Here is a 26,401-nt window from a genome sequence, read left to right on the forward strand (position 1 = left end):
TCAAGATGTCAGAAAATTCAGTTTCTATAAGAGCTCTCTCCCTGGCTTGCAGATGCCTGCCTTCTTGTTCTGTGCTCACATGGCCTTCCTCTGTGTGCGCACACAGAGAGGGAGAGAGACAGATCTGGTATCTCTTCCTCTTTTAATATAGACACCAGTCCTGTTGGATTAGTGCCCTTCCCTTCTGTCCTCATTTAACTTTAATTAGCTTCTTAAAGACCCTGTCTCCCAATACAGTCACACTGGGGGTTAGGGCTTTAATACATGATTTGCGGGGGCAGGGGAGCCATAACAATAGCTATACCATTTTGCATTCCCAGTAGCAATGAATGAGAGTTCCTATTGCACTACATACTTGCCAGAATTAGGTATTATCAGGTTTTAAAAAATTTATTCAGTCTAATAGACGTGTGTGGGTATCTCATTAATTTCTTAATTTACAATTCCCTAATGACATCTGATGTACATCTTTTTATATGCTTGTTTGCCCTATCTATATCTTCTTTGGTAAGGTATTTGTTCAGATCTTTTGCCCATTTTTCAACTGGGTTGTTTGTTTTCTTACTGTTGAGTTTAAGTGTTCTTTACCTCACATATTCTGAAGCTCTGTTGTTAGGAACATCCACATTAAGGGTTGTTATACCTTCTTAGAGAACTGACTTCTTTATCATTATGTAATACCTCCCTGAAAAATTCCCTTGCTTTGAAGTCTGATATTAATATAGCTACTCCTACTTTCTTTTGATTAGTGATAATATGGTGCAGCTTTCTCTATCCCTTAACTTTTAACCTGTCAGTGTCTTTATATTTAAAGTGGGTTTCTTGTAGAAAATACACGGTTGGGTTTTTTTTTTTTTAAATCCACTCTGAAGTTTCCATCTCTACAGTTAGTATATTTAGGTCATTCACATTTAAAGTAATTATTGATATAGTTGGATTAATAACATAAGTGTTTTCTACTTGTTCTTTTCTTAATATTTCCCTCTTTTTCCTGCCTTCTCTGCTTTTAATTGAACATTTTATATCATTATTACAGCTCCTGAGCTGTAAATACCTTTACCTCTCTTCCCCAAAACCTGTTCATGCCCCCATTTAGGCTGGGACTCCCAGATTCCTCTCCTGCACAGATTATCTGCTGAGCCTCAGACCATTAACTAACCACACTGCAACATCTCTACCTTGGACTCCCTAGCCCCTCTTCTACGAGGGGCCCTTTCCGAAAGCTTTCTAACCTCACTTGAAAGCCGTTTCCATGGATGGGGTCACCACCTCCAGGGCATCCCTAACAGGGCCACTGGTGTCACCCAGATGCACCCCTTGCTCTCACTGCCACATGCAATGATTCATCTCCAAGGTCCTGTTGGTCATCCCTCAAATGCCAGTTCAGGGTACCCCCCCCACCATGTCTCAATATTCAGCTGTCACTTCATTATCACTGTTAATATTGTGGATGTTGGGAGAGACCCTGAAGGATTGAGAATTTTCAATGTGGCCCTCATATGTGTGGGTACCTCCATATACCTTCTTGCATGTGACCTTAGCCCTGATTGCTCATACCTACCCCTCTGGGTAAAATGCAAAATGCCCAACAATGACTGCTAATCCGCAAGAACGTTCCCTACCTCTCCTAGAACCACCTTTGACCAATGATTCCCAAACTGGCTGAATGCAGGCTGACTCTTCCTGTAAGACCTGTAAAGTCCCTGCCCTACTGCCCTGGTCAGATTGCTACTTCCAGGCCTTCCCAGCAGGCATTTCAAAGCAAAGGCTTCTGCTACCTGGTTCAAGCTATTCCCTTCCCACCATGTGTCCCATTGTGCTCACACCCAATCATCAAATATGGGCGAGTCTCTAGGTTGTGCCGAGATGTGCACCCTGGCTCCCTGTTCTGACCCCCATCAGTGCATCATGATGGAGGGAGTTTTGTTCTCTCCAAGCCAGGGGGTTCCTGTCTCATCACACTCAATCCATGAAAACTGTGTGATGGCAGCATGTGGCCTATACACCAGGCATTGGGGCACCCCTATCACATGCCTGTCTCACAAGTCTCCATAGAGTATTTGTGTCACCATACTTGCTGTGGTGTGTCAGTACCTCCATCCTGTCTCACAGATCATTGGTGTGTTTTGCATGTCAGTTGAATGTGTCTCATGTCTGTCACACATCTTTTCTCTATGGATGTTGTATATGTGTCTGGGTCCTGGCAGTGTTGAAGAGTGTTAACATCCCAACACTTGTCACACAGTGTCCCAAGGGTATGTGGGAGGATTCCAAGGTTGTATTTAGGTATATCACAAACCCATCACACACAATCCCCAAATATATATGTATGACTCTAGATTGTGCTGCAGTATCACTACACACCTGGTACATTTAGTACCTAAAATATTTGTGTGTTTCTAGACTGTGCTTCAGTGTGCTAGCAAAACACACTGTCACACCACATTTCCAGGTGTGTCACCATCACACATCTGTCATATTTGTGTATCTCCAAGTGTTACCATTACATGCCTGTCTGCCAGGAGCAGACCCCAATTATCCATCTCTTCAATATTTAGTTTACAGGAAAGATGGGAGAAGGGTAAGTACACTAAATCAGAAAGATGCAAGAAACCAAATCTAGAATGAGATCTATTCTAATGGACAAGTGACCCAGCAACTTCAACAAATAAATAAGAATAAAAGGAGGCAACTGGCAGCTATTGGTTAGTAGACTTATGAAACATACCTATTAAAAGTCATATGGATACATTTTGGATGCTAATCACAATGAATCACCTTAAAAAACAAACATATTTTGGAAACAATTGAGAAAACTGAGTACTGATAACGTATCTTATAAGATTTTAAAGTATTTTTATTTTGTGTGATAAAGCCCTTACATTTTGGAAACACATCATGAAGAGGTTATGAATTAAATGACATGATGTGTATGATTATAAATAACTCAGTAATAAGCATGGGGATAGATGAATCAAGAATGGCCATGCAATGATAAATAATGGAAGACTGGGGAATAGTTCATGAAGCGTCATAACAGTCCTGTCCAGTTTTATATATATATATATAATACCTATTGCAAAAGGGAGATTATATCCTTGTAGTAATAATTTTATGTTAATAAGAATGGATTAAAAAGAGCAGGAGGAAATATTTTGGTTTCAGGAGTGTAAGCATATATCAAAAACATCAAACTGTACACTCTATGTGCAGTTTAACTGAATCATACCCAATAAAGCTGTTAAAAAACCAAAGGTACTAAATACTCAAAACTTATCCTTCCTAGTCATTTTACTGTTATCTGTGTTCTTGGGTTTATTTATGGCAACTCTATCAGTATGGTGGAAAAAAATATAATGATGAGCTACTGTGCCTCTCTTCTCATTCCATGTTCAGTGACATCATGTTGGAATCTTGAAACTGGCCACTGTGGGGACCTGCCAGGTGTAAAGGTGAGATGGCTTCTACAACAGAAACTTGCAGTGACATATCTGGCAAGGGACCTGGACAGGCTAGCAAGTGCAAGACAGCTCCTGAAAGCTTGCCACAAACTTGGAACTTACGGAGAATCTCCTCACTTTGGATGTTCATTTATAAAAGGTTCAACATCAGGCAGATGTCTTTCTCACAAAGGTTCTCCTCCAGTGTCATTATATTGAACAAGGAGATTGCATATTCCCTTTATGTCTATGGTGACTCCTCTCTGTGAATTTCCTGCTGCCTAATGAGGTCAAACTATCAACTGAAGGCTTTCCTACACTCACTATACTCACAAGGTCTTTCTGTAGTGTGGACTTTTCTGGTGCTGAACGAGGTTAGACCTTTAGATGAAGATTTTCTTAATTCACTGTACTCATAAAGCCTATCTGACTGAATACTTGGTGCTGAATCAGAGAAGACCTTTGACTGAAGGCTTTACCACATTCATGGCACTTGTAAAATCTTTCTCCACTGTGGATTTTCTCATGCTGAACAAGGACAGACCTTTGGCCTAAAGTTTCCTCTTCAGACAAGCTTTCAGTGATAAATCAGAGCAGATCTTGAACTGAAAGCTTCTACACATTTGCTCCATTTCATGAGGCCTTTTTCTAGTGTGCAATCTCCAGTGCTGAATAAGGTGGGTGCTTTGGCTAAAGAATTCCCCACATTCTTTACATTCATAAGGCCTTCCTCTAACGTGAACTATCCAATATTTAATGAGGCTGAAGCTTTCCTAGAGACTCTCCCATACTCACTGCATTCAGAAGGTCTTTCTCCAGTGTGAAATCTCTGGTGTTCAATAAGGCTGGAGCTTTGGCTAAAGGAGTTCCCATATTCATTGCATTAATAAGGCCTTTCTCCAGTGAATTCACTGGTGAGAACAGGTCTGTATTTGCAAGCTGAAGACTTTACCACATTTGTGGAAAGCATAAGTCCTTTTTCCATTGTGGACTCTCTGGTGCTAAACAGGCGTGTGTTTGTGGTTGAAGGCTTTCCTGCATTTGCCACATTTCTAATCATTTTTCCTACTGTGAACAGCCACCCCACACTCAGCGCTGCTGTGTGGCTTCTTCTGTTGTAAGTGGCCTGGTGCTACAAGAGGCCCAAACTGACCAGGAAGCACTTCCCAACTTTGTTACAGGTGAAGGAATTCCTTGGCACATGGAATGTGTAGCTCTTCACAAACGAGGCCCTGCCACATTCCTTCTGAAAGTTTTTCTCTACAGTGCTGCTTCTCGTGAAGGTTTACACTAAAAGAATTGTTTCCCACATGCTCCATAAGTGTATGGTTTTTGTCTGGGATGTGTGCCCCTTTCCTCAGCCAAGTGCAAACTGTCTTTCAAGACAGAGACACATGTCTCACAGGGGTGGGCTTTCTGGGGAAAGGGACCTGCTTCGGGAGTCCTGACCTGTGACATTCTTTCTACAGAAGCACTCTGCTCAGAAGGTGCCTCCTCATCTTCCACTTCATGCCAATAACCTGAAATCAAAGAAATACAGGTGAAGTGCAGTTGGCTCTGGTGGGAAGGGGCAACCCCAATCACAAATGTGCATCTGATACACTAATGAATGAGTGTACGTGAGTCCACAGGATTATTGCCAGGAGGAGGGAATTGGAGTCAGGTTGAGAAGCAGCTGCTGTGCAGTAATGGTCCTCTAAAGGTCACAGCATGGGGGAAATGAAGGATACAGCGAAGGACCAAGTGAAGGAGAAAGGATGGGGTGCAGCACGAAGAGGAGAGCCAGGTCTACAACTCACTCTGAATGGTTTTCAGCACTTGCCTGCTGATGACACAGGAGTACTGTGCGGAAGGATGTATATGGGCCCAAGAAAACACAATTGCATCCGAGTAGCTCTTGTTCAAAGACTACTTAAAGATATGTGCACATCTCACAACATAATACGTGTGGTGCAATGGTGGAGAACACTGTGAGATGGAGCAGTGGAGAAGAATGGGTGAGATGTGGAATCCACTGTGAGAACTGAGGATTCACCCTGGGCTGAGAGTCAGTGTAGAAATGACAAGTTGGCAAAGTGGCAAGAATGAAGAAGGAAAGGTAGAAATGAGGTGTGGCCACTGGCACCAAAATAGTAATGCAAACAGAACAGAGTTATGGTATGAAGTGAACACAGCCCTGATGTCACGTCCTCTTACCTGCTACTCAATAGGGCCAGGGACCCTCTGAGCCCATTTTGTGGAGCTGGAATCATGCTCACCCTGAGAAGCACCCATAGCTCTTCCCCTATCCCCAGGTGAACATAGTACCTGGATGACGCAAGTTCTAAGGAGAAGACTGGACAGGTGAGTGGCCAGCACTGGCCCAGAGCAACTCATAGGAAAGAAAACTCAACATTACCAAAAAACCCTCAGAGGAGGATCTTGCAAGAATAGCCCGTGGGGGACTTCCCTGGTGGTGCAGTGGTTAAGACTCTGCGCTCCCACTGCAGGGGGCCCGGGTTCGATCCCTAGTCAGGGAACTAGATTCCACATGCATGCCTCAACTACGAGTTCGCATGCCACAACTAAGGAGCCAGCGAGCCGCAACTAAGGAGCCCGCAAACCGCAACTAAGGAGCTCACTTACTGCAACTAAGACCCAGTGCAACCAAATAAATAAATTACATAAATATTAAAAAAAAAAGAATAGCCCATGGGCCACAAAAGTAGCAACCATGTCAGTGACTGCGATTAATAGCATAGGCAGATATAAGGATACATCAGCTAGGGGAAGTGAGTAGACCCTAGGGCAGAGGCGTCACCTGGCCAGAGAAAGGGAAAGCAAGGTGAGGTCCAAAAGGCTAACTTCAAGACTCCTGACTCCTTCCCTGTAAGGCTTTGGGGCAGCAGGTATTGGGCTAAGTGGGAAAAGGACAGGACAGTACAAACAGCTCAGCCCTAGCAACCAGAGCACCTACCCGGGGAACTGGGGAAGAAAGCAGTGCCTGTGGTCCTGATGTGAGAAAGACTAATCTGTTCCTGGGGAAAAGGAAAAGGTATTGGGGCAGGTATGAGGGTCTTACCTACAGAGGCCATAAGTGCAAAGTTCTCCAGCATCACATCGCAGTATAGGAGTTTCTGAGTCTCATCAAGGAGAGCCCATTCCTCCCAGGAGAAGTAAACTGTCGCGTCCTCAAAGGTTATACTGCCCTGCCATGATGAGGAGAGAGGAAACCATGAACAGCCTCTCTCTCAAGGACCCCCAATCCATACTCCCACATATCCAGCCCAAACTCACACTTCTCCCCAGCTCCACAACTCAGATGAGGTGTCGGACCCTGGTGCCATTTGTGTCTACTCTCTCCTCATGGCCCCGTTAATTACTGTGTCTGGCCCTTGGCAACATTAGGCAGCTGGGCACATGGATGCCATTAAGATCTGGACCTGCCATGCAGGAAGTCTCCCAGATGGTGCCTCCCCAGCACCACCTGGGCCCAAACTTGGGTCCACCTTCATCCTTCAGTCCCCAATACCAGGACCCTGGCGACATCAATTCATACTTCTCCTCCACATGCACATCATTCTTTAAACTGTGCCTCTCCCGTATCTCCAGACCCCACAGCCACCACCACCACCTCCCTGCCCCACGCACGTGGGGAGACCATAAATCTCTGCCTGGCTTCCCCATGTGTTACTTCCCTCATGGCATCAAGATTATGCAAATGCAAACAGGATTCAGTACTACTCCAGACCCTCAATGGCTCCTGCTGCCAGGGCAGCCTTGAATCCTGCTATGAAAGCCTCACTTCCTGGTTTATTGCTTGTGTCGCCCCCGGCCATTCAGAACCATACGCAGACTTCAGATCCCACTGGTCCTCTTCCACTTCCGTGTTGCACTTGCTGTCCCCTTATTAGTCACAACCCTCCTTTCTCAACCTAGCCTTCATTCAGAGACCAACCTCAGGGCTCCCCTCTCCCAGCTTAGTGACTCTTATCAGACAACCACATTTTCCCCTGAGCTAATCCACCAGCCTGACTGAAACACTCCAGTGTCACCAAAAATCCTGGTAAGTCCATAGATATGTGAATAGGAATCAGCCTCAGCCTCATGTTTCCTCAATTATACCTAGGCCTCTGCATCCGTCTCAGGGTCTACTCTATCCTTGGAAGTCTGGACCACCTGCCAGACCATCCTCTTCTCAAATCCCCTTTCATGGCCAGTTCTCTCCCTCAACTGTGCTTGTGACACATACCACCCCTAACCAGGTGCTCTAACAAGAGACCCAGTCCTGGGGCGCCACCTTCCCTTTTCTGGACTGCTAATAGCATTACCCCCATAACCTGAAGATTCCTCCTCCCAAGTGTGATCCACAGCTCCACCTCCTCTTTTTTAAATTACTTAATTAATTAATTTTTGGCTGTGTTGGGTTTTCGTTGCTGCGTGCAGGCTTTTTCTAGTTGCAGCGAGCTGGGGCTACTCTTAGATGCAGTGCGCAGGCTTCTCATTGCGGTGGCTCCTCTTTGTTGCAGAGCAACGGCTCTAGAGCGCAGGCTCAGTAGTTGTGGCGCATGGGCTTAGGTACTCCGCAGCATGTGGGATCTTCCCGGACCAGGGCTTGAACCCATGTCCCCTGCATTGGCAGGCGGATTCTTTTTTTTTTTTTTTTTTTAACATCTTTTTTGGAGTATAATTGGTTTACAATGGTGTGTTAGTTTCTGCTGTATAACAAAGTGAATTAGCTATACATATACATATATCCCCATATCCCCTCTCTCTTGCATCTCCCTCCCACCCTCCCTATCCTACCCCTCTAGGTGGTCACAAAGCACCGAGCTGATCTCCCTGTGCTATGCGGCTGCTTCCCATTAGCTATCTATTTTACGTTTGGTAGTGTATATATGTCCATGCCACTCTCTCACTTCGTCCCAGCTTACCCTTCCCCCTCCCTGTGTTTTCAAGTCCATTCTCTACATCCGCGTCTTTATTCCTGTCCTGCCCCTAGGTTCCTCAGAACCATTTTTTTTTAATATTCCATATATATGTGTGAGCATATGGTATTTGTTTTTCTCTTTCTGACTTACTTCACTCTGTATGACAGTCTCTAGGTCCATCCACCTCACTACAAATAACTCAATTTCGTTTCTTTTTATGGCTGAGTAATAGTCCATTGTATATATGTGCCACATCTTTATCCATTCATCTGTTGATGGACACTTAGGTTGCTTCCATGTCTGGCAGGCGGATTCTTAACCACTGCGCCACCAGGGAATTCCCTCCACCTCCTCTTGGATACACAGAGTAGCCACCACCATTTGGATGTCTCCACCCTGAACCATTCCTTGGAGTTTCAGACATTTATGTCCAGCTGCCAACTTGATGCCTTCAAGCAGTATTCTCTGAAACATCTCAGATTCTTAACATGGCTAAAAAAACCCCAAACTCCAAATAGTCCCACTGAAAATTATTGCCAACCTTCCTTTCTTCCTTCCAAAACCTCAGGGTAATCCCTGACTCCTACCTTTTTCTCTCTCACCCTCAACATTAGAAAATCCATTCAGCCATACACAAAAACAGGTCCAGAATCCAACCACTTCTCCCACTTCCACGGCCACCACACTGTCCAGTCACCACCAATACTCACCTGGACAATTGCAGTAACCTCAACCCTGGTCTTCCTGCTTCCTCCCTCACTCCCTCAAATCTGTTCTCCACTCTGCAGCCAGAGAGAGCCTGCTGAGACCTGAGTCACATAACCTCCTTGTTCTTATCCCATTGCTCCCATCCCTCCAGGAAAACATCCAACTTCTCAGGCTACCATTCCAGGCCTGACTCTTCCTCTCCTGACTGCCAGAAAGGAAAGAGAAACACCGAACACCCCCAGCTCGGCCTCGCCTTCAAGCACTTGGACGTGCTGCCACCTGTGCCTGGGATAAACTACCACACCCCATTCCCGTGGTTGCCAGACATAGGAATTATTTCATATAAACTCTGGCCTAGGGTTTGTCGTTTCTCAAGAGTCCCCAGGCCAAAGGGCTAAGAGAGTGGCAGTCTGAGTCCCAGAGCATCACAATCCCAGAGAACATGTGTGTGTGAGGAGGTTGGGACTGGTGAGAGTCCACTCACCTGTGTAGGGTCCTTAAGCACTTCTGTGGCCATGGAACCTGTGGGAAGAGGGAAGCTGTGAGAAGCAAGCCACCATGGAAGGGCGCCATGGGCTCAGGCCTCCCTTGTACCCCTGCCTAGCCCTGGAACCAAGTGACCTTGGGCTTACTGTACCCTGGTCTTCAGTAACACCTCCTACCAGCTGTGTGACTTTGGAGAAGGACTCAAACTTCCTGTGACTCACTGTCCTCATCACCCATTTTCCAGTTTGGGGGAAACTTTAAAAACCCTAACTCAGACCATGGTCCTCCTTCGTTCACAAGCCTCCATGGTTCTAAGCACCGTAAGAACCTAGGTACACCTCCTCCACCTGCCATTCCAGGCGTGACTCCCCTTCACACTCAGTTCTGTACAGACACAACATGAAGCCCAGGTTTCCCCAACAGTCCTGGACCAGTAGCCCCTCCAAACCTTTGCACATGCTGATCCCTCTGCTTGTAACCCTCCCACACCTCATCACACTGACTTTCAGAAACGGGGACATCACCCACAAGGGCCCCCTCTCACACCCCTGCAGGTGCTGGACGCTCGGGCCTAGGCTTCAGTGACCTGAACAGGCTCCCAATATTTGGGGCTTTAGGATTCAAAAGCGGGGGTGGTTCGAGCGAAGGCCTGAAGGTCTCAGCACCAACTTGTGTCAGGTCCATCAGTGAGGCTTCTGAGAACTGAGCCTGTGGGCGGACAGTGACGGGAGTGACGGGTGACCAGGGTGGGGACTCCAACACCACCACTTCCAGCCCAGCCCCGACGTTAGGTCCCCCTCCGAGCCTCAGATTCACCTCTCTGCAGTGAGGACAACACTTTCTCTCGACCTTTCAGCCTCCCGTTGCCTCCAACCGGACCCAGAGATCGGGAGCTACTGATCAAGTAAACGAGACCGAAGCCAGCCAAAATGACTGCCACGAAGTGAGACCGGAAGTCCCACCCCTATCTTTCGCACCAAGCACGGATTGCCCCTCTCCTGCGCCTTCATTGGATCAGCGCTGCTGTCGCTCTGCGCAGAGCACTCTGGGTAATATAGTCACAGCTCCTAACGCGGCAAAGGGCGCATGCCTCATCCCCTGCAAGCCACAGAAAAGGCGCTTTGCTTTCTCTCAAAGGGAAGGCACCCGGATTTCTGGGCAGTGTTGTCAGCAATCGAGCCAACACCAAAGTGTTGATACATATTATTTAATAGTCCATCAAGTTCAGCATGCTCCTAGAGGCTAAACATATTATTTCCAATGCTCCAAAGGCTATAAATCCAAATGGAATTATCATTCCATGGTGTCACTGAGACCCAAAGTGCTTCCACACCTAGCTGTTATCTAGGATGTTCCACACCTAGGATGTTATCTCCAAATGTGATTCTTTTTCATTCTTGAAAATACTGAGCATTCCCTTCCAGCTTAGAGGGAAAACTGAAGAAGACATGTAGAGTTACCAAAATGGTGAAAATGAACAGGGATCTATGGTGTCATGTTCATTCACTGCTCTAACAAATGTTCAGTGAACATCTGTTCTAGGCGCATGAGAGACGTCATGAAACAACTGAGACAAAACCTCCTGCCTTCATGGGGCTTATATTATTTTCAAGGAAGACAGGCAACATGAAAGAAGAAATACTAAATTATATAATAAGTAGAATGTAGTAGGTAGAATGGAAAGGGGTGATTGTGTGTTGAGAAGTAGGGAGATAGGCTGTAATATTACACAGTGCAGTAAGGGAGGTCTCTTTAGTAAGAGGATAATTGAGTAAACACTAGAAGGAGGTGAGGAATGAGCCATGTAGGGTTTTTTGTTTTCTTTTTAAGTTCCAGGCAGAAGAAACAAGTGGCTTGGGGCCTTCTGTGGGTGGAGCTTGGCCAGGGTTTGTGATCACCTGCATCCTGGGGCTTCCTCACAGGGCCCCTTAGCAGTGGAGGGACTAGGACCCCCAGGTGGCCATTTCTCTGTTTTACACACTGCAGAGACCTTCAGGAATGTCGGTGAGAACTCTGGGGTCTGCCCCTTGCAGTGTGCAAACCTCCAGCCCTGTGGACTGGGGCCTGGGACAGCATGCAGCATTGCCTTTCCCGGAACATTGCTTCTCTGAGTTTGATCTTTGAACCAGAAGCAACCGCATCACATGGGCACTCTTTAGAAGTGAAACTTCTCATTTGTGAACCCAGAACTACTGAATCAGACACTCCGGGGTTAAGGCGAAGTCACAAGTCAGGATGGCTGCTGCTGGCAGGCTGGCCCCTCCTCGGGCGCCTCCTGGTGGCTGCTGGTCAAGGTTGGGACTCGGCCTAGGAGCCAGCCTGGAGCACTCGGCCTGTGAAGGGAGAAGTGGAGACAACCTCTGGAGCCAAAGGTCAAGACTTAGTCCCCCGGGCGGAAAGCCGGATGCAGCTCCTGACCAACTGAGTGATGGGGACTCAGCTTCTGAGACCAGGTGCTGAGAGGAGCCAGGGACTTAGGCTGGTTTCCTACCGTGGGAAAGCACCCTTGAGAGGACTCAGCATCCTCTCAGGGGCCTGTCGGTTCTCCCTACTAGCAGGAGACCGATTAGCTACAAACACTGACAGGGAAAGTTAAAAAGAACTTTAAAACGAGTTGAAGAGAAAGAGTCCATCTGCTGTGGGTCAGCTGTGCCTGTGGCCAGTTCCTCTGAACCCCTCTACCAGCAGCCGCCGGCCCTCTGGAGAAGGGGCATGCATGCTGGGGCACAGGGTTACTTCTAAGGTGTGGTCTCTCTGGAGTCTCCACTGAACACCCAGGGTGTTCAGGGAGGAGGTCTCTCCCCTCTGGCTGCTCAGGATTCAAATGAATCTCACACTGTAGACCTCTGCAACCCCCATTCAGTGCTCAGCCCCCAGCAACCGTTCTCACCAGGTCTTATAGAATCTTGTCCAGGGAATTCCCTGGCGGTCCAGTGGTTAGGACTCTGTGCTTCCAGTGTAGGGGCATGGGTTTGATCCCTGGTCATAGAACTAAGATCCCTCAAGCAGAGTGGCCGAAAAAAAAAAAAAAAAAAGGAATCTCATCCAGAACGCACCCAGCTTAGTCTTCCACCAAAAAGCCAGGGGAACCCATACAGATTTCTGTGGCTGCTTCTCTACACATATCCCATTTTATGGGAGGCCTACACACAATTGCCTGAGCAGCCTGAAGCTCTGATCTCTGTTGCTTCCACCCTATCCTCTCTGGCCTGCACTTCCAGGAATAGTTGTTTTGGAAAATGGGGAACCGGGTGGGAAGAGTAACCGATTGCCTTGATTTGACCAGATTGTCTTGCTTTTAGCACTGAAAGTCCCAGGTACTGGGAACACCCTTCCCATGACAAAAGTCTCAGTGTTCAGTGATTGGTACAAGAGTTTACAGCAAAGTACAAAACTCATACAGTGACCAAAAAATATGGGCTGAAAGCAAAAGTGTTTTTAATGTCAAATAGATATGGTATAGATGATCTGTTTTCTGTAGTTGCTGTAGCTGCCCCAGTTCACACCTGAATAATTTTATGGTGAAGCATCATATATGAATTATACCTTAACTTCATTATAGCTAATGTATATAATTAATCAATGAAGCCACAGAAAATGAAGCAGTTTCCTTATCCACATTGATCCCACCCCATCTCAGTCAGAACTACCTCACAGAGCAGTGAGCATTCGCTGACTTGCTCTAAATTCTTCTGTCTCAGTTCTTTCTTCTTCTTGCGTGTCTGTCCCTGTATTTGTTTTCTATCATTGCTGTAAAAAAAATTACCACAAACTTAGCAGCTTAAAACAACACATCTTTCACAGTCTCTGTAGATCACAAGTTCGAGGGCTCAACTAGGTCTTCTGCATAGGGTCTCACAAGACCAAAAATCAAGGTATTGGCTAGGATGGCAGTTTTCATCTGGGGCCCTGGGTGCTCTTCCAGGATCATTGTTTTTGTTTTGCAGAATTCGTTTCCTGCCCATGGTTTCCATGTGATCTCCTTGATCTTCAGATTAGCAACAGTGGGTTGAGTGCTTCTCTCATGCTTTGACTCTCTCTTTTTTCCTCTTTTACCACCAGCCAAAGTTATCTGCTTCTAAGGGTTCATGAGATTAGAATAGGCCCACCCAGACAATCTAGGAAAATCTCCTTATTTGAAGGTCAGCTGATTAGTAATTTTACTTCCATATGCAAAGTCTCATTACCATGTAACCTAATATATTCATGGGAGTAACACCAGGAGGCAAAAGATAATAGGTTCCAAAATTCTGCCTACCGCAGTTCCCTTTTATCTGTAAGCTTATCTGTATCTATATATCCATATCTATCTATAGGTTCTGTAGCAGATTTTATATTTTCTTTACAGTAGGTCTGGAATTATTTATATGAATTTAGTAACAATTTATCCACACAACTCAGCTATCCTCATGTCAATTAAGAACAAGAGAAAACTTAATATTACAGGCTCTGGATGCCAGGCACCGCTGCACAGCACAATCTGACTCAAATTATGGTTTGTCGGACTTTCAGACAATGGTCTTAATCATAATAGTTTGCTTCCAAGTAATTCTGATTCTCCCTGGTTTTGAAAACAAATGAATCATTTTGGGGAAAGTTTTAATTTTATTTCACTCACTCTTATGGATTTATCTTTCTACTTCACCTAATATTCCCCTGGGGCTTCATATGCTGGGTCTGTGAGGAATTAATACTGACTTCTGTTGACATCTCACTCCTGTCCATGATGACGAACAGACCTGGGACTTAAGCCTAATACCCAGTCTTTTTTTTTTTTTTTTAATCAATGTTCCATTTACACAATTCTTTTTCTTCGTGTTTTCATTGCAGTAAGTCAGGTATTTTTCTTTTAGCTGCATTAAAATTCACATGTTTTGTTTGTTTTCATATGGTGGTTGCACTTAATGTAAGAACCACACTTACATTTATCCCAATTTTTCCCTTAAGGAAAACTTAGTATGTGCATTAGTTTGCTAGGGCTGCCATAACAAAGTACCACATATTGGGTGGTTTAACCAACAGAAATTAATTTTTTCACAGTTCTGGAGCCTGGAAGTCCAATATTAAGGTATTAGCAGGTTGGTTCCTTTTGAGGCCTCTCCTTGGCTCTCTGTGTCCTCACGTGGTTGTCCTTCAGTCCATGTTGTCTGCGTCCCAATCTCCTCTTCTTATAAGGACACCAGTCATATTGGAGTAGGGTCCACCTCTATGACCTCATTTTACCTTAATTATCTCTTTAAAAGCCCTATCTCCAAATACAGTCACATTCTGAGGTACTAGGGGTTAGGACTTCCAACATATGAATTTGGGGGAAACACGATTTCACCCATAGCATTGTGAATTGGGCATACACATAGGAAATTTTAAAATATTTATGTAGGTTTTAACGAATCTTTCTGAAGTTGATACCTATGTAACTAACTACCACTAAAGACAATACAAAAGAATATTAGCAGTGCCCATAGTCCTGAGTGATCCATCCCAGTCACAATGGGATCTTCCCCCAACACCAAGAGGAATCCCATATCCTAATTTGAAAAGTAGGTATTACCTGACTTTTGGATAGTTCTTACTATGGCTTATGAGTCCTAAATATATAATTTGATTGTGGCTGTTATTGATCTTTATATGAATGGAATCATATATTATGTGCTCTGTTTGCCATTATGTCTTCTTCACAATAAGTGCTTTTAAGATTTGCCCATGTTGGGACTTCCCTGACGGCACAGTGGTTGGGAACCTCCCTGCCAGTGCGGGGCACAGGGGTTCGATCCCTGGTCCAGGAAGATCCCACATGCAGCAGCGCAACTAAGCTCGTGCGCCACAACTACTGAGCCTGTGCCCTACAGCCTGAGAGCCACAACTACTGGGCCTGCGCGCCACAGCTACTGAAGCCCGCGTGCCATGGAGTCCAAGTGCCGCAGCTGTGGAGTCTGAGTACTGCATCTGTGGAGCCCAAGTGCCACAACTACTGGAGCCCGTGCGCTCTGGGGCCTGCATGCCACAACTGCTGAGCTCACATGCTGCAACTGCTGAGGCCTGAACACCTGGAACCCGTGCTCTGCAACAGGAGAGGCTGCCATGATGAGAGGCCCGCACACTGCAGTGAGGAGTGACCCCCGCTCGCAGCAACTAGAGTAAGCCCCTGTGCAGCAAGGAAAACCCAACGCAGCCAAAATAAATAAATAAATAAATAAAGATTTGCCCATGTTATTCCATGTGTCTGTGTATCATCCATTTAAATTGCTGTTGAGCAAGCAGTTTATCTATCCATGCTACTGCTGATGCACCTTTGTATTGCTTTCAGTTACCAGTAATCAAAAGGATGCTACTGTGAAAGTTTCTGTCCAGGTATTCTGGTGCACATAAAAAAATGTATTTTTTATAGCAGAAGTTTACACACTTTTCTTAAGGACTCTTCATTGGGAAGGTATAAATATCTTAAATATTTATGAACTTAATAGAGGAAATTAAAAATATATAAGGCAAAATAAATGATAATATACAAATTACAATTATAATTGGAGATGCTAACATTTCTTTCTCATGAATAGTTAGGACAAGTAGACAAAAACCAAATGAGTACAAAAATTTTATCTTGACTTAATTGCATTTGTAAACAATATACCCAATATTATTTGAACACACATTCTTTTTCAAGTGAACATAGACTATTCCCAAAGATAGGCATATACTGGGTGAAAAAATATCTGCTGATTGTAGGCTCTATAAACAAAAATTCCCATGCCCCTGCTGCTGCCATTGCTACTGTGTTTTGGTGGAGGAGCTTCCACCTCCTCCCTTCCTTGTATAGTCACTGCTGAAGACCTAGGCTTGGAGAGAAAGTAGAGTGCCCATGGACCACAAGTGCTGAGGGATAAAAGTGAGGCCACTTCAGACAGCCGTGCCACTCGGCCTTCCCATTCTTTCTCCCTGCCTGCTGAAGGCATTTCAGATTCCATGACTGTGGTAACTTTCACCACACACATCCCAGATACAACCACATTATCAGTCACTGACCTGATTGCAAGGCCCTCCCCAGTCCTGCCTTCCTCCACACCAGATATTGATGAAATTGGGTGAAATTGAAGAGATTCCTAACTCTCCTTTTGCTGTTCCTGCTGACTCTCTTTCTACCTATAGTTCCAGCCCATTGGGGATTCCACTGAAAAATGAGAATGGAGACCCCTTCCATTCTAGTGCCTCAGTCTTAGCTGTCTGATCTTCTATTTCTGACCTCCTTGCACCTCCTAGAACCACAGCCATCTCCTTCAAGCCTACCTCCTGCAAAATTGAGTTACCTACACCTGTGGTGTGGCTGTTCCTCTTCTTCTTATAGATCACTCTTCTAGTCGCTGCTACCAGTACCCCCAGCTTCACCAACCAACCCATCACTGCTTCCATAGTCACTTCCAGTGTTGCAGCCAGTACATCCGCATATATAGTATGCGGCTGCTTTGGAGTTTGGTGTAACTGACATGGGTATCACTCCCTTCTACAGGCTTGAGAAAGGTGTCCCTTAGGCTCCAATGTGTGCTCCCCTCCATCTGACCAGGCCATCCTAGTGTGAAGCAGATATCCCCTGCAAAGGCTCCAGTCTACACAAAGTCCCCTGTATTTATGGTCAGTAGCTCCATTCCAACTGCTCAACTTCCCTTTAGCCCAGGAGCCTCCTTTCAGCCCCATTTGGGGCCCCTGATGGGCAACAGCAGGGAACCACTTCCCCCTATGCCTCTGTGTTTACTGTCCTACCCATCACTGACTCTGCAGTTTCCTCCACTCCAGCAGCCAGCAGCTTTGCAGACGGGGCATCCAAGCCTACCTTTGATGCTGATGAAATTTGTAAGGATATCACCCACTTCCCAGTCTCCTTCTGCCTCCAAAAAAAATTTTCCCCATTTTACGCAGCGCTCCCTCATTCTGAAATCACATTGCTCAGTGACAGCATAGCCTCAGCATCAGTCCTCACCAGCTTGCCTGTGCAGTAGGTCAGCATCCCAACTCCAAATTTCAACCTTCTTTTTGACCTGGGAGCCCCCTATCAATCTACATATGGGAAAAATTAATCTCAACCCTTACCTAATGCCACACACAAAAGTTATCTTGAAATGGATCTAGACATCAATGTAAAAACTAAAATTATAAAACTTCTAGAAGAAAATGTAGGACAAATTTTTCACGGCCTTTAATAGGGAAAGCTTTTCTTAGAACACAAAAAGCATGAACCATTAATAGAAAAAAAAAGATAAATTGGACTTCATAAAAATTAAACACTTTAGCTCTTCGAAAGATTCCATTGAGAAAATGCATAGATAAGCTACGGATGGAAGATATATGTACATATTACAAAGGACTTGTAAGTAGGATATAAGAAGAACTATTACAATTCTTGAGGACCATTTTAGAAATCTGCCTACCAGAGTGAGTATATCTAAAATATCCTTATTGTTTTATCTTTCAAAACACTTTTCATACATGAATCTAGAGATTATCATACTAAGTTAAGTAAGTCAAAGACAAATATCATATGATATCACTTATATGTGGAATCTAAAAAAATGATACAAATGAAATTATTTACAAAACAGACTCACAGACTTAGAAAACTTATGGTTAACAAAGGGGAAAGCTGTGGGCGGGGCGGGGGGAAGGGATAAATTAGGAGGCTGAGATTAACATGTACCCACTACTGTATATAAAATAAATAATCAACAAGGACCTACTGTATAGCACAGGGAACTCTACTCAACACTCTGTAATAACCTATATAGGAAAAGGATCCGAAAAAGAATAGATATATGTATATGTATAAGTAAATAACTTTGCTGTACACCTGAAACTAATACAACGTTGTAAATCAACTATACTCCAATATAAAATAAAAATTAAAAACAAAATAAAAACCAAACACTTTCTCACGTACTTGTATATTTTAACAAGTAAAAATATAACAGTAACTATAAATGCCACTTGAAGAAGAAGAAAAAATGCACAGATCAAGTTAACACGTTTCCTACTTTCTTTCCATAAAAGTCAACTGGAGCTTATCTGCTCACTGACCAAAATGTTGCCTAACCTTTCCATTTATTACTAATTAATAATGTTGGGTTGAACTGGTAACTTCACAGCATGAGACAATATGCTAAATATGGTAAGATATAAGAGATAAAGGATGCAGAGGAAGTTGTAAGATTGAAAAAGAAAAAACAGAAGGTTTTTTTCTGAAACTGAAGCTATCTTACAGCCTCTGTAGAGTTAAACACTGAAAGAATAAGCAAAAAGGGAAACTGATCTATTACAAAACAGATATTTTACAATTTTTGTTCCCTCATCCAAATCTAGTAAATAGTAGTAGATAATGAAACAATTTTCCAAAAAGCTTCGCTCGCTTGGAAGTTTTTAAATACCCATGAACAAACCCCAGATCAAAGAGGAAACTCCTACACTGAATTTTTTGTGCAAACCAAGCACAAAATAATGCAAAGGAAAACACCTAATAAAAATAAGGTTACAGGAAACAGCTAAAGTTGTTGTGTTAATTACTTAGTTATTATCATTGGCCTCCCGACTTTCCTTTCTTTAATCTGCTTTGTGATGCTGGGGATAGGACTCCTCACAGTCTCCTATGGCAGTTGGCCCCTCCTCTCAGGAAAATGGATAAACAAACTCTGGTGTATCCATACAATGAGTTACTACTACGAAATAAAATGGAATGAACTATGGATTTAGGCAACAACTTAGGTTAATCTAAAAATCATTAAACTGACCCAAAAGAGAGGCGTACAAAGGGCTACCCAATGTATGCTTCCATTTATATGAAATTCTAGAAGTGGAAAAACTAATTATAGTGTCAGAAAATAGATCGATCAATTTTGGGAGCTAGATATGTGGATGGACTGACTGCAAAGGGGCAAAAGGGAATTTGTAGGATGATGGAATATTATTAGATCTGTATCTTAATTACTTTGTTAGATACCCAAGTGAATATATTTGTCAAAACTTACCAAACTCTATATTCAAAATAGCTACATTTTATTTTACATAAATTTTACCTCAAAGACTTCACTAAAAAAATTGAAGCAAGAGTATAAAGAATATCATCCTAAAGTCATTGTTTTATGAGTAGATTTGGCTATGCAGATGAAATTGACCATTATCATGGCAGAGAAGGAGACATTTTCTTCATGACTGTTACAAAAGTTTTTAAATATTGAAGAAATTCTTGAGAAAACTATAATGTTAAGGTAAGGGTGTAGCAGGGAATGGGAAGATAGGCAGTGGGGAGGAACAAGGCAAGAAAGAAGCAAATCAGCAAGCAGTCTTGAGTGGATGAAAGGCTTGGTGAATGAATATACAGGCAAAAGTCACAGGCTCTTTTTTGGAGCAATTCTAACATCCTCTAATTGGAATTTCATGGGCCATGAGACCCCCACCTCCTGGGACACATGTGTCTGGACTGTGGAAATCTGATCTAGGCCAGGTCAATCAGATCCACACACGCATACTCTTCCCCCTACCAGCAGGTGGGTCAGCAGAGAGAGAGAAAAGTTCAGCCCCTGAAGAGGATCACTCATGGGTGGGCTGCCCTGACTCCCCATGGCTGGCAGTTCCCTGATTTACTCACTGCTGTGTCTCTGGGTTCAGTCAACCACTGCCACCCCCTTGCCCCCAATCCTTCAGGAATTGCTCCATTATAGGTTAGTTTTGGCTGTTCTAGACTTCCACATAAATGCAGTATGCACTCTTTTATGTAAGGCTTCTTTCACTTAGTAAAATGTTGTTTGGATTCATCCCAGTTGTTTGTTGCCTGTTATCAGGGATTCTTTCCTTGATAGTTGAGTAGTATGAATTCTTTGTGATTTATTTTTCTATTTACTTATGGGTTGGCACCAGAGATAGTTCCAGATTTTGCTTAATATGAATAAAGCTCCTATGAACAGACTGTGCAAGCATTTTTGTGTACGCGTGTTTTCATTTCTTCTGGTTAAATTATTAGGAGTGAAACTCTGGCGTCAGAATAGGTGTATGTTTAGTTTTATGAGAAACTGCATAACTTTTTGTTTTTTCAAAGTGGTTGTACCATTTTATATTCTCATTAGATGTGAGAAGGGTTTCAGGTGCTCCATGCCCACGAGTGCACTTGGATTTGTTAGACTTGTAACCTTTATTCTTTCTGATGGTTGTGTGATGGTATCTCTCACTGTGGTTTAATTGTAACTTTCCTGATGACTAATGGTGTTGAGCATTTTTTGGAAAGGACTTATTGAACATTTGTGAATCACCTTTTGGAGAGGTTTTGCCTATTTTTTACTGGGTGGTTTGTCTTATTATTATTACTATTTAACCTAAAAGGAAAAAGGGAGTCAGCAGGAACAGCAAAAGGAGAGTTAGGATTTGGGCATCTCATTTCACGATCAGTATTTCATGTGAGGATAGGCACAGGCGCAGACAGGCTTGGGGGCCTGGCAGGCAGAGCACCCAGGTCAGTGTCTATAATAATAAGGCAGAAGCTGGGATCTGCAAGGTGAAAGTGGCCAATGGCAGGGGTGTCTGCATTTGCTGCTGAAGGCAGGAAGAAAGAACAGGCAGGCTGGGTGGCACTGTAGTCTGACATGGCCTCAGATTTATCCCTCAACACTTGTGGTTCCATTGGAGCTCAGCTTTCTCCTACGAGCCTAGGGCCTCACCAATGACTACGAAAGGAGCCTAGGAGGGAGAGGCGGCAGTGGCAGTGGCAACAGCAGGGGCATGGGAATTTTTGTTTACAACTGTCAGATGCGGGTGGAGAGTTCCTTCTTGACAGAATATCTGGAAGCTTTTCTCCCTTTGTCTTCTCTGACTTCAGTGAGGTTGGAGAGCTGGGTGGCCTTCACCAAAACTTTTTAAAAAGACCTCTTTGGCAGCAGGGGCAGGATGAGAGTGGGCCAAACAGCCCTGCTGCACCCAGATCAGTCCTCCAAAGAGAGGGGAAGCCTCCAGCAGGGCTAAAAGAGCTGGGGATGGCCTGGCCTTTGGTGATGGGCTCACAGAAGATGTTTTCATTTTCTTACTCAAAGTGTCTTCTGGACACTGGGAAATGGAGGTTTCCCTGCAGAGGCGTAGGACTTCATGGGAAGGAGGTGAGGACGCCACTACTCCTTTGGTCTCCAGAGCCCTGCATGGTGACGGTACACTCCCACTGCTTTGGGGCAGAGCGGGGAGCCCTTCTCTGATCATCTTTCCTTTGCTATTTTGTGTCCTCCTCTTAGCTCTTCCTTTTCTAGGGCTTTCAGTTCAGTCTCCTTCAGGCAGAGATCTAGGGGTGACTGGATGGCCCAGTCCTCACAGAGTCCTGCTCAAGTGCCAAGAGTCATTTTGCACCCTGGAGGAAGAATTGTCACCGTTCCTGAGTGGAGGAACATCTTGGGTGTGCAAGCAGACAGCAATGGCTTCTGAGACCTGAAGGTCAGACACACACACACCACACCAAGGTACGGACCCTCAGAGAGGAGCACTGAGCCTGCCAGGTCAGATCCTAGCTTAGCCTCTTAGCTGCGATGTAAAACTAGGGTGGTAATGGTTGCAGTCAACAGCCCAGGCGGAGGAGGGTTATTCAGACCTGACAGGGGAACGGAGCGGGCAGCGTGGTGCGAAGCTGGCTGAGGAAGTTGCCATGAAGAGTAACAGGAGCGCTGAAGGGTCCTCGGAGGGGACTGGGAAATTCGGAGAGATCTCCTGGCTTCTGATCCCTCCCAACGAGGCACGCGCTGTCCAGCGGAAGTTGGGTGACGCCACTGGGACACGTGACGGAGAAGGATGCGCGAGCAAAGGGCACGAAGAAGTAGCGACAAAGGGCAAAGGGCGAGGTCCAACGGTCGAACCCCAGCTGGCCTCTACCTCTTTGGGACTTGGCGCAGCTGTGAAGTGTGGCGGGTACCCAGACTCAGATGTGCCCCGCGCGCCCGTAGGAACCGTTCAGGACTACGGTTGCTCGGAGCCGGCGCGCAGGTCTGCAGGCCCTTCGGCTCCTGGTCCGGGGACAGTGGCTTCTGTGGTCAGTGCCAGAGCACCCTGCAGCGCTTTCCCCGGGGTCACCGGAGAGCAGAACCTGCCCAGAATCTGAGGAGCAGCCGAGATCCGGGTGGGGACCAAGCTCACTGGGATGAGGGAGGTATGAGAAGCCCGATGGGGGAGGGGAAGAGGGCTGCGCTGTCTCCCGGGGTGACTAGTACCCAGAGGGCCAGGGAGGCTGCGGCAGCACGAGTGCTAAGGGAGCAGACTCCAGAGCACATGGGGCACAAGAAGCTGGGGCCTTTCCTTTTAGGCAGTTGCCACTGATGGCGTCATTTTACACTCCCCGTCCTGCACCCCGTTCTCTGCCCCCAGGACCCTCTCAAGGCAACTCTTCAAGGCCCGGAGTCAGGCACCTTCTCCGAGGCTCTCCTGGAGAAAATTGAGCCTAGAGCCTCACCAGCTGGGCTGTCAAGGTGTCTGAGGTGAGGAACCTGAGCCCTGACCCGCTTGGATGCTGCACCCTGCATCATCCCTTCCTGGCAGGCAGGTTTTCTTTGCTTGTTTTTATGGATTTAGTAAAACAGCATTTTAGTTCTAGAACTTTCCTCAGCTCACACAGGTGGAGTGGCCCTGCCAGGATTTGACCAGACTATGGTGCTCTCTCATCATGGATGCGTCATGGGGAACCATTGTTTTAGTAGTCCTTAGGGACCTTAGCACCATGGCACACTTATAATGAGCATGCAGGTCTTTCTCTTTTAGTTCAACTCAGATGTCACCATTGGCCACACGGGGGCCCGGGTCTCCTCAGAAGATGCAGAGCAGGGATTGCTGTTATTACCACATCTCCTTAGGGCATTTCTCTTCTAACTGAACGTTCTGCAAACAGTGAAGCTCTGTGTGACCTGTCTTCTCCTAAGGCCAAGGATAGGAGATGATGGTACATGAAGTAGGTCCAGGGTCCATCCTGGGCTAAAAGCCTTATGCCCCAATGTCACCAACATCTCTTGTAATAATTTGACCAGCTCTCAGGGTTTGGCCGAAATTTACAATTTATCAATATTAACTTTTCCGGTACAGTAGCATTACACACACACACACACACACACACACACACACACACACACACACATACATACACATTTAGGTCTTTTAAAATTTCTCTCAGCAATGTTTTGTAGCAGTGTCCACAAACTATGGCCTATAGGCTCAGTTTGGCCCCCATTTGTTTTTATAATGCCAGTGACTAAGTATAGCGTTAACATTTTTAAAGAGTTTTTTTTTTAAATGTACCTGTCTGTTTTTCTTTTCTTTTTTTTTCATATCCCCCAGACATTTATTTTGTTGGTTTTGTGTTTGTTTTTTGTTTGTTTGTTTTTAACATCTTTATTAGAGTATAATTGCTTTACAGTGGTGTGTTAGTTTCTGCTTTATAACAAAGTGAATCAGCTATACATATAGATATATCCCCATATCTCTTCCCTCTTGCGTCTCCCTCCCTCCCACCCTCCCTATCCCACCCCTGTAGGTGGTCACAAAGCTCGGAGCTGATCTCCCTGTGCTATGAGGCTGCTTCCCACTAGCTATCGGTTTTACATTTGGTAGTGTATATATGTCCATGCCACTCTCTCACTTTGTCCCAGCTTACCCTTCCCCCTCCCCATGTCCTCATGTCCATTCTCTAGTAGGTCTGTGTTTTAAAGGGGTTTTTAAAAAGAAAAAGAAAAACATTTGAAAGAGACCATCAGTGACTAGCAAAGCCTATAATATTTACTATCTGGCCCTTTAAGAGGAATTTTGCAACCACTGTTTTGTAGTTTTCTGTGACTAGGTCTTGCATAGCTTTAGTTAATTTATTCCTAAGTAATTTATGAGATTTGTAAATACTATAATGTAGCTTTTCAATTTAAGCTTTCAATCGTTCATTGATGGTATACAGAAGATACATTTAAAAAATACATATTGATTTGTATACTGACACCTTGGTAAATTCTCTTTTGATTTCTGATAGCCTCTTCATTGATGCTTTAGGATTTTCTACGTACACAATAATGTTTTCTATGAATTAAATTTATATGATTAAAACCATTTTAATTTCTCCTGTTTTAATCTGCATGCCTTTGAAGTTCTCTTTCTTACCTTTACATTTGCAGGGACCAACAACTGTCAACATAGCACTGTCAGGCGATTGAGTCTTGCAGCAAACCACACAGCTGTCTGTGAGTGATTTTTCTCCCAGGTGCAAGGACAGGAGATGCACATCAGGTGGGGGCAGGGTCCACCCTGGCTGAAAAGCCTTCTGCCCAAAGTGCACCAATATCTCTTGGGATAATTTAATAGACCAGCTCTCAGAGTCCTGATTGGAACTGACAGCTTACCAATATTAACTTTCCACTCCACTAGCCCACACACACTCAACGTACACACAGATACACAAACACATACGTGAATTGGCAGATGGTAGTATACAGAAAAATACCAATTGTTTTATATTGGGTTGGCCAAACAGTTCGTTCAGGTTTTTCTGTAACATTTTACCGAAAAGCCTGAATGAACTTTTTGGCCAACCCCATATACGCATCTTCTATACCAGCGCTTTGTTAGATTCACACCTTTCTTCCTCTGGTTTCTTTCTAGATTCCATAAGATTTTCTACGTACACGATCATGACTTCTATGCATCTAAGGCAATTTTACTTCTTATTTTTTAACCTGTACGACTTTTATTTACTTTTCGTGCATGCTACACTTGCCACAACCTCCAGTACAACGTCGTAGACAGTGTGTACACAAGTGTAGACAATGGACCTCATTTTCCAGGTCGTGGTCTGTGGGGCAAAGTGTTCAGTATGCTGTTAACCGAGGTTTGTTTTGTTTTGTTTTGATGTGCACATTACCATATGAAGGAAATTCGCTACAATTCCTACTTTGTTAAAAGATTTTTTTGAAATGAACATTAAATTTAGTCAATTAAGTTGTCCACAGCTATTGAGATAATTGCATGGCTGTACTCCTTTATTTTCTGAATATGATGAATTACACTGACTGATTTTTGTAATAGCTTTTTAAAGATATTCATGTACCACACAATTCACCCATTAAAGTGTAGAATTCAAGGGCTATTAGGGTATCCACAGATGTCCAAAAATCAGCACAATCAATTTTAAAACATTTTCATCCCCCCAAGAAACCTTGCACCCCTTAGGTATTACCTCCCAATGCCCCTACATCCCCCTGACCCAGGCAAACACCAATATACTTTCTGGATGAAAAATCTCTATGGATTTGCCAATTCTGGAAATTACATTTCATATAAATGGAATCACAGAATATGTGGTCCTTTGTATTTGGATTCTCTCATTTACCATAAAGCTTTTTTTTAGTTGTAGTAACGTACACATAACATAAAATTTATCATTTTTACAATTTATAATGCACTTAGTGCATTCACATTGTTGTACAATCATTACCACTAGCCATCTTTAGAACTTTTTCACCATCCCAAACAGAAGCTCTGTACCCATTAAACAATAGTTCCCCATTACTCCCTCAAGCCCATGGTAACCACTATTCTACTTTCTGTCTATGAATTTACCTATTCTAGGTACCTCGTATAAGTAGAATCGTATAATTTTTGTCCTTCTGTCTGGCTTATTTCAATTAGCATAATGTTTTCAAGGTTTATCTATGTTGTAGCATGTATCAGAATTTCTTTTTAAGACTGAGTAATATTCCATTGTACCTATATGCCACATTTTGTTTATCCATTCATTGGTTGATGGACACTTAGGTTGCTTCCACCTTTTGGTAATTGTGAATAATGCCACTATGAACATGGGTGTACAAATACCTGTTTAAGTCCCTG

At 44.3% G+C, this 26,401-nt stretch overlaps 1 protein-coding gene across 3 annotated transcripts in view; it reads right to left on the minus strand.

The window, feature by feature from the left end:
* Positions 1-15,330, minus strand: part of LOC309616220 (zinc finger protein 550-like) — a 35,419-nt gene extending 20,089 nt beyond the window's left edge. For all 3 annotated transcript variants that reach the window (XM_082366558.1, XM_082366557.1, XM_082366556.1), the window contains exons 1-3: positions 9,061-15,330; positions 6,502-6,628; positions 4,890-4,960 (exon numbers count right to left, since the gene is read on the minus strand). In XM_082366558.1, the coding sequence (XP_082222684.1) occupies positions 4,890-4,960; positions 6,502-6,535 (105 nt within the window). In that variant the 5' untranslated portion in view covers positions 6,536-6,628; positions 9,061-15,330. The remainder of the gene's footprint in view (positions 1-4,889; positions 4,961-6,501; positions 6,629-9,060) is intronic.
* Between the last annotated feature and the right edge of the window lie 11,071 nt (positions 15,331-26,401).

Source organism: Balaenoptera borealis (genome assembly GCF_965194805.1).
Source record: "Balaenoptera borealis genome assembly, chromosome: 19".
In the NCBI taxonomy this organism is placed as follows: Eukaryota; Metazoa; Chordata; class Mammalia; order Artiodactyla; family Balaenopteridae; genus Balaenoptera; species Balaenoptera borealis.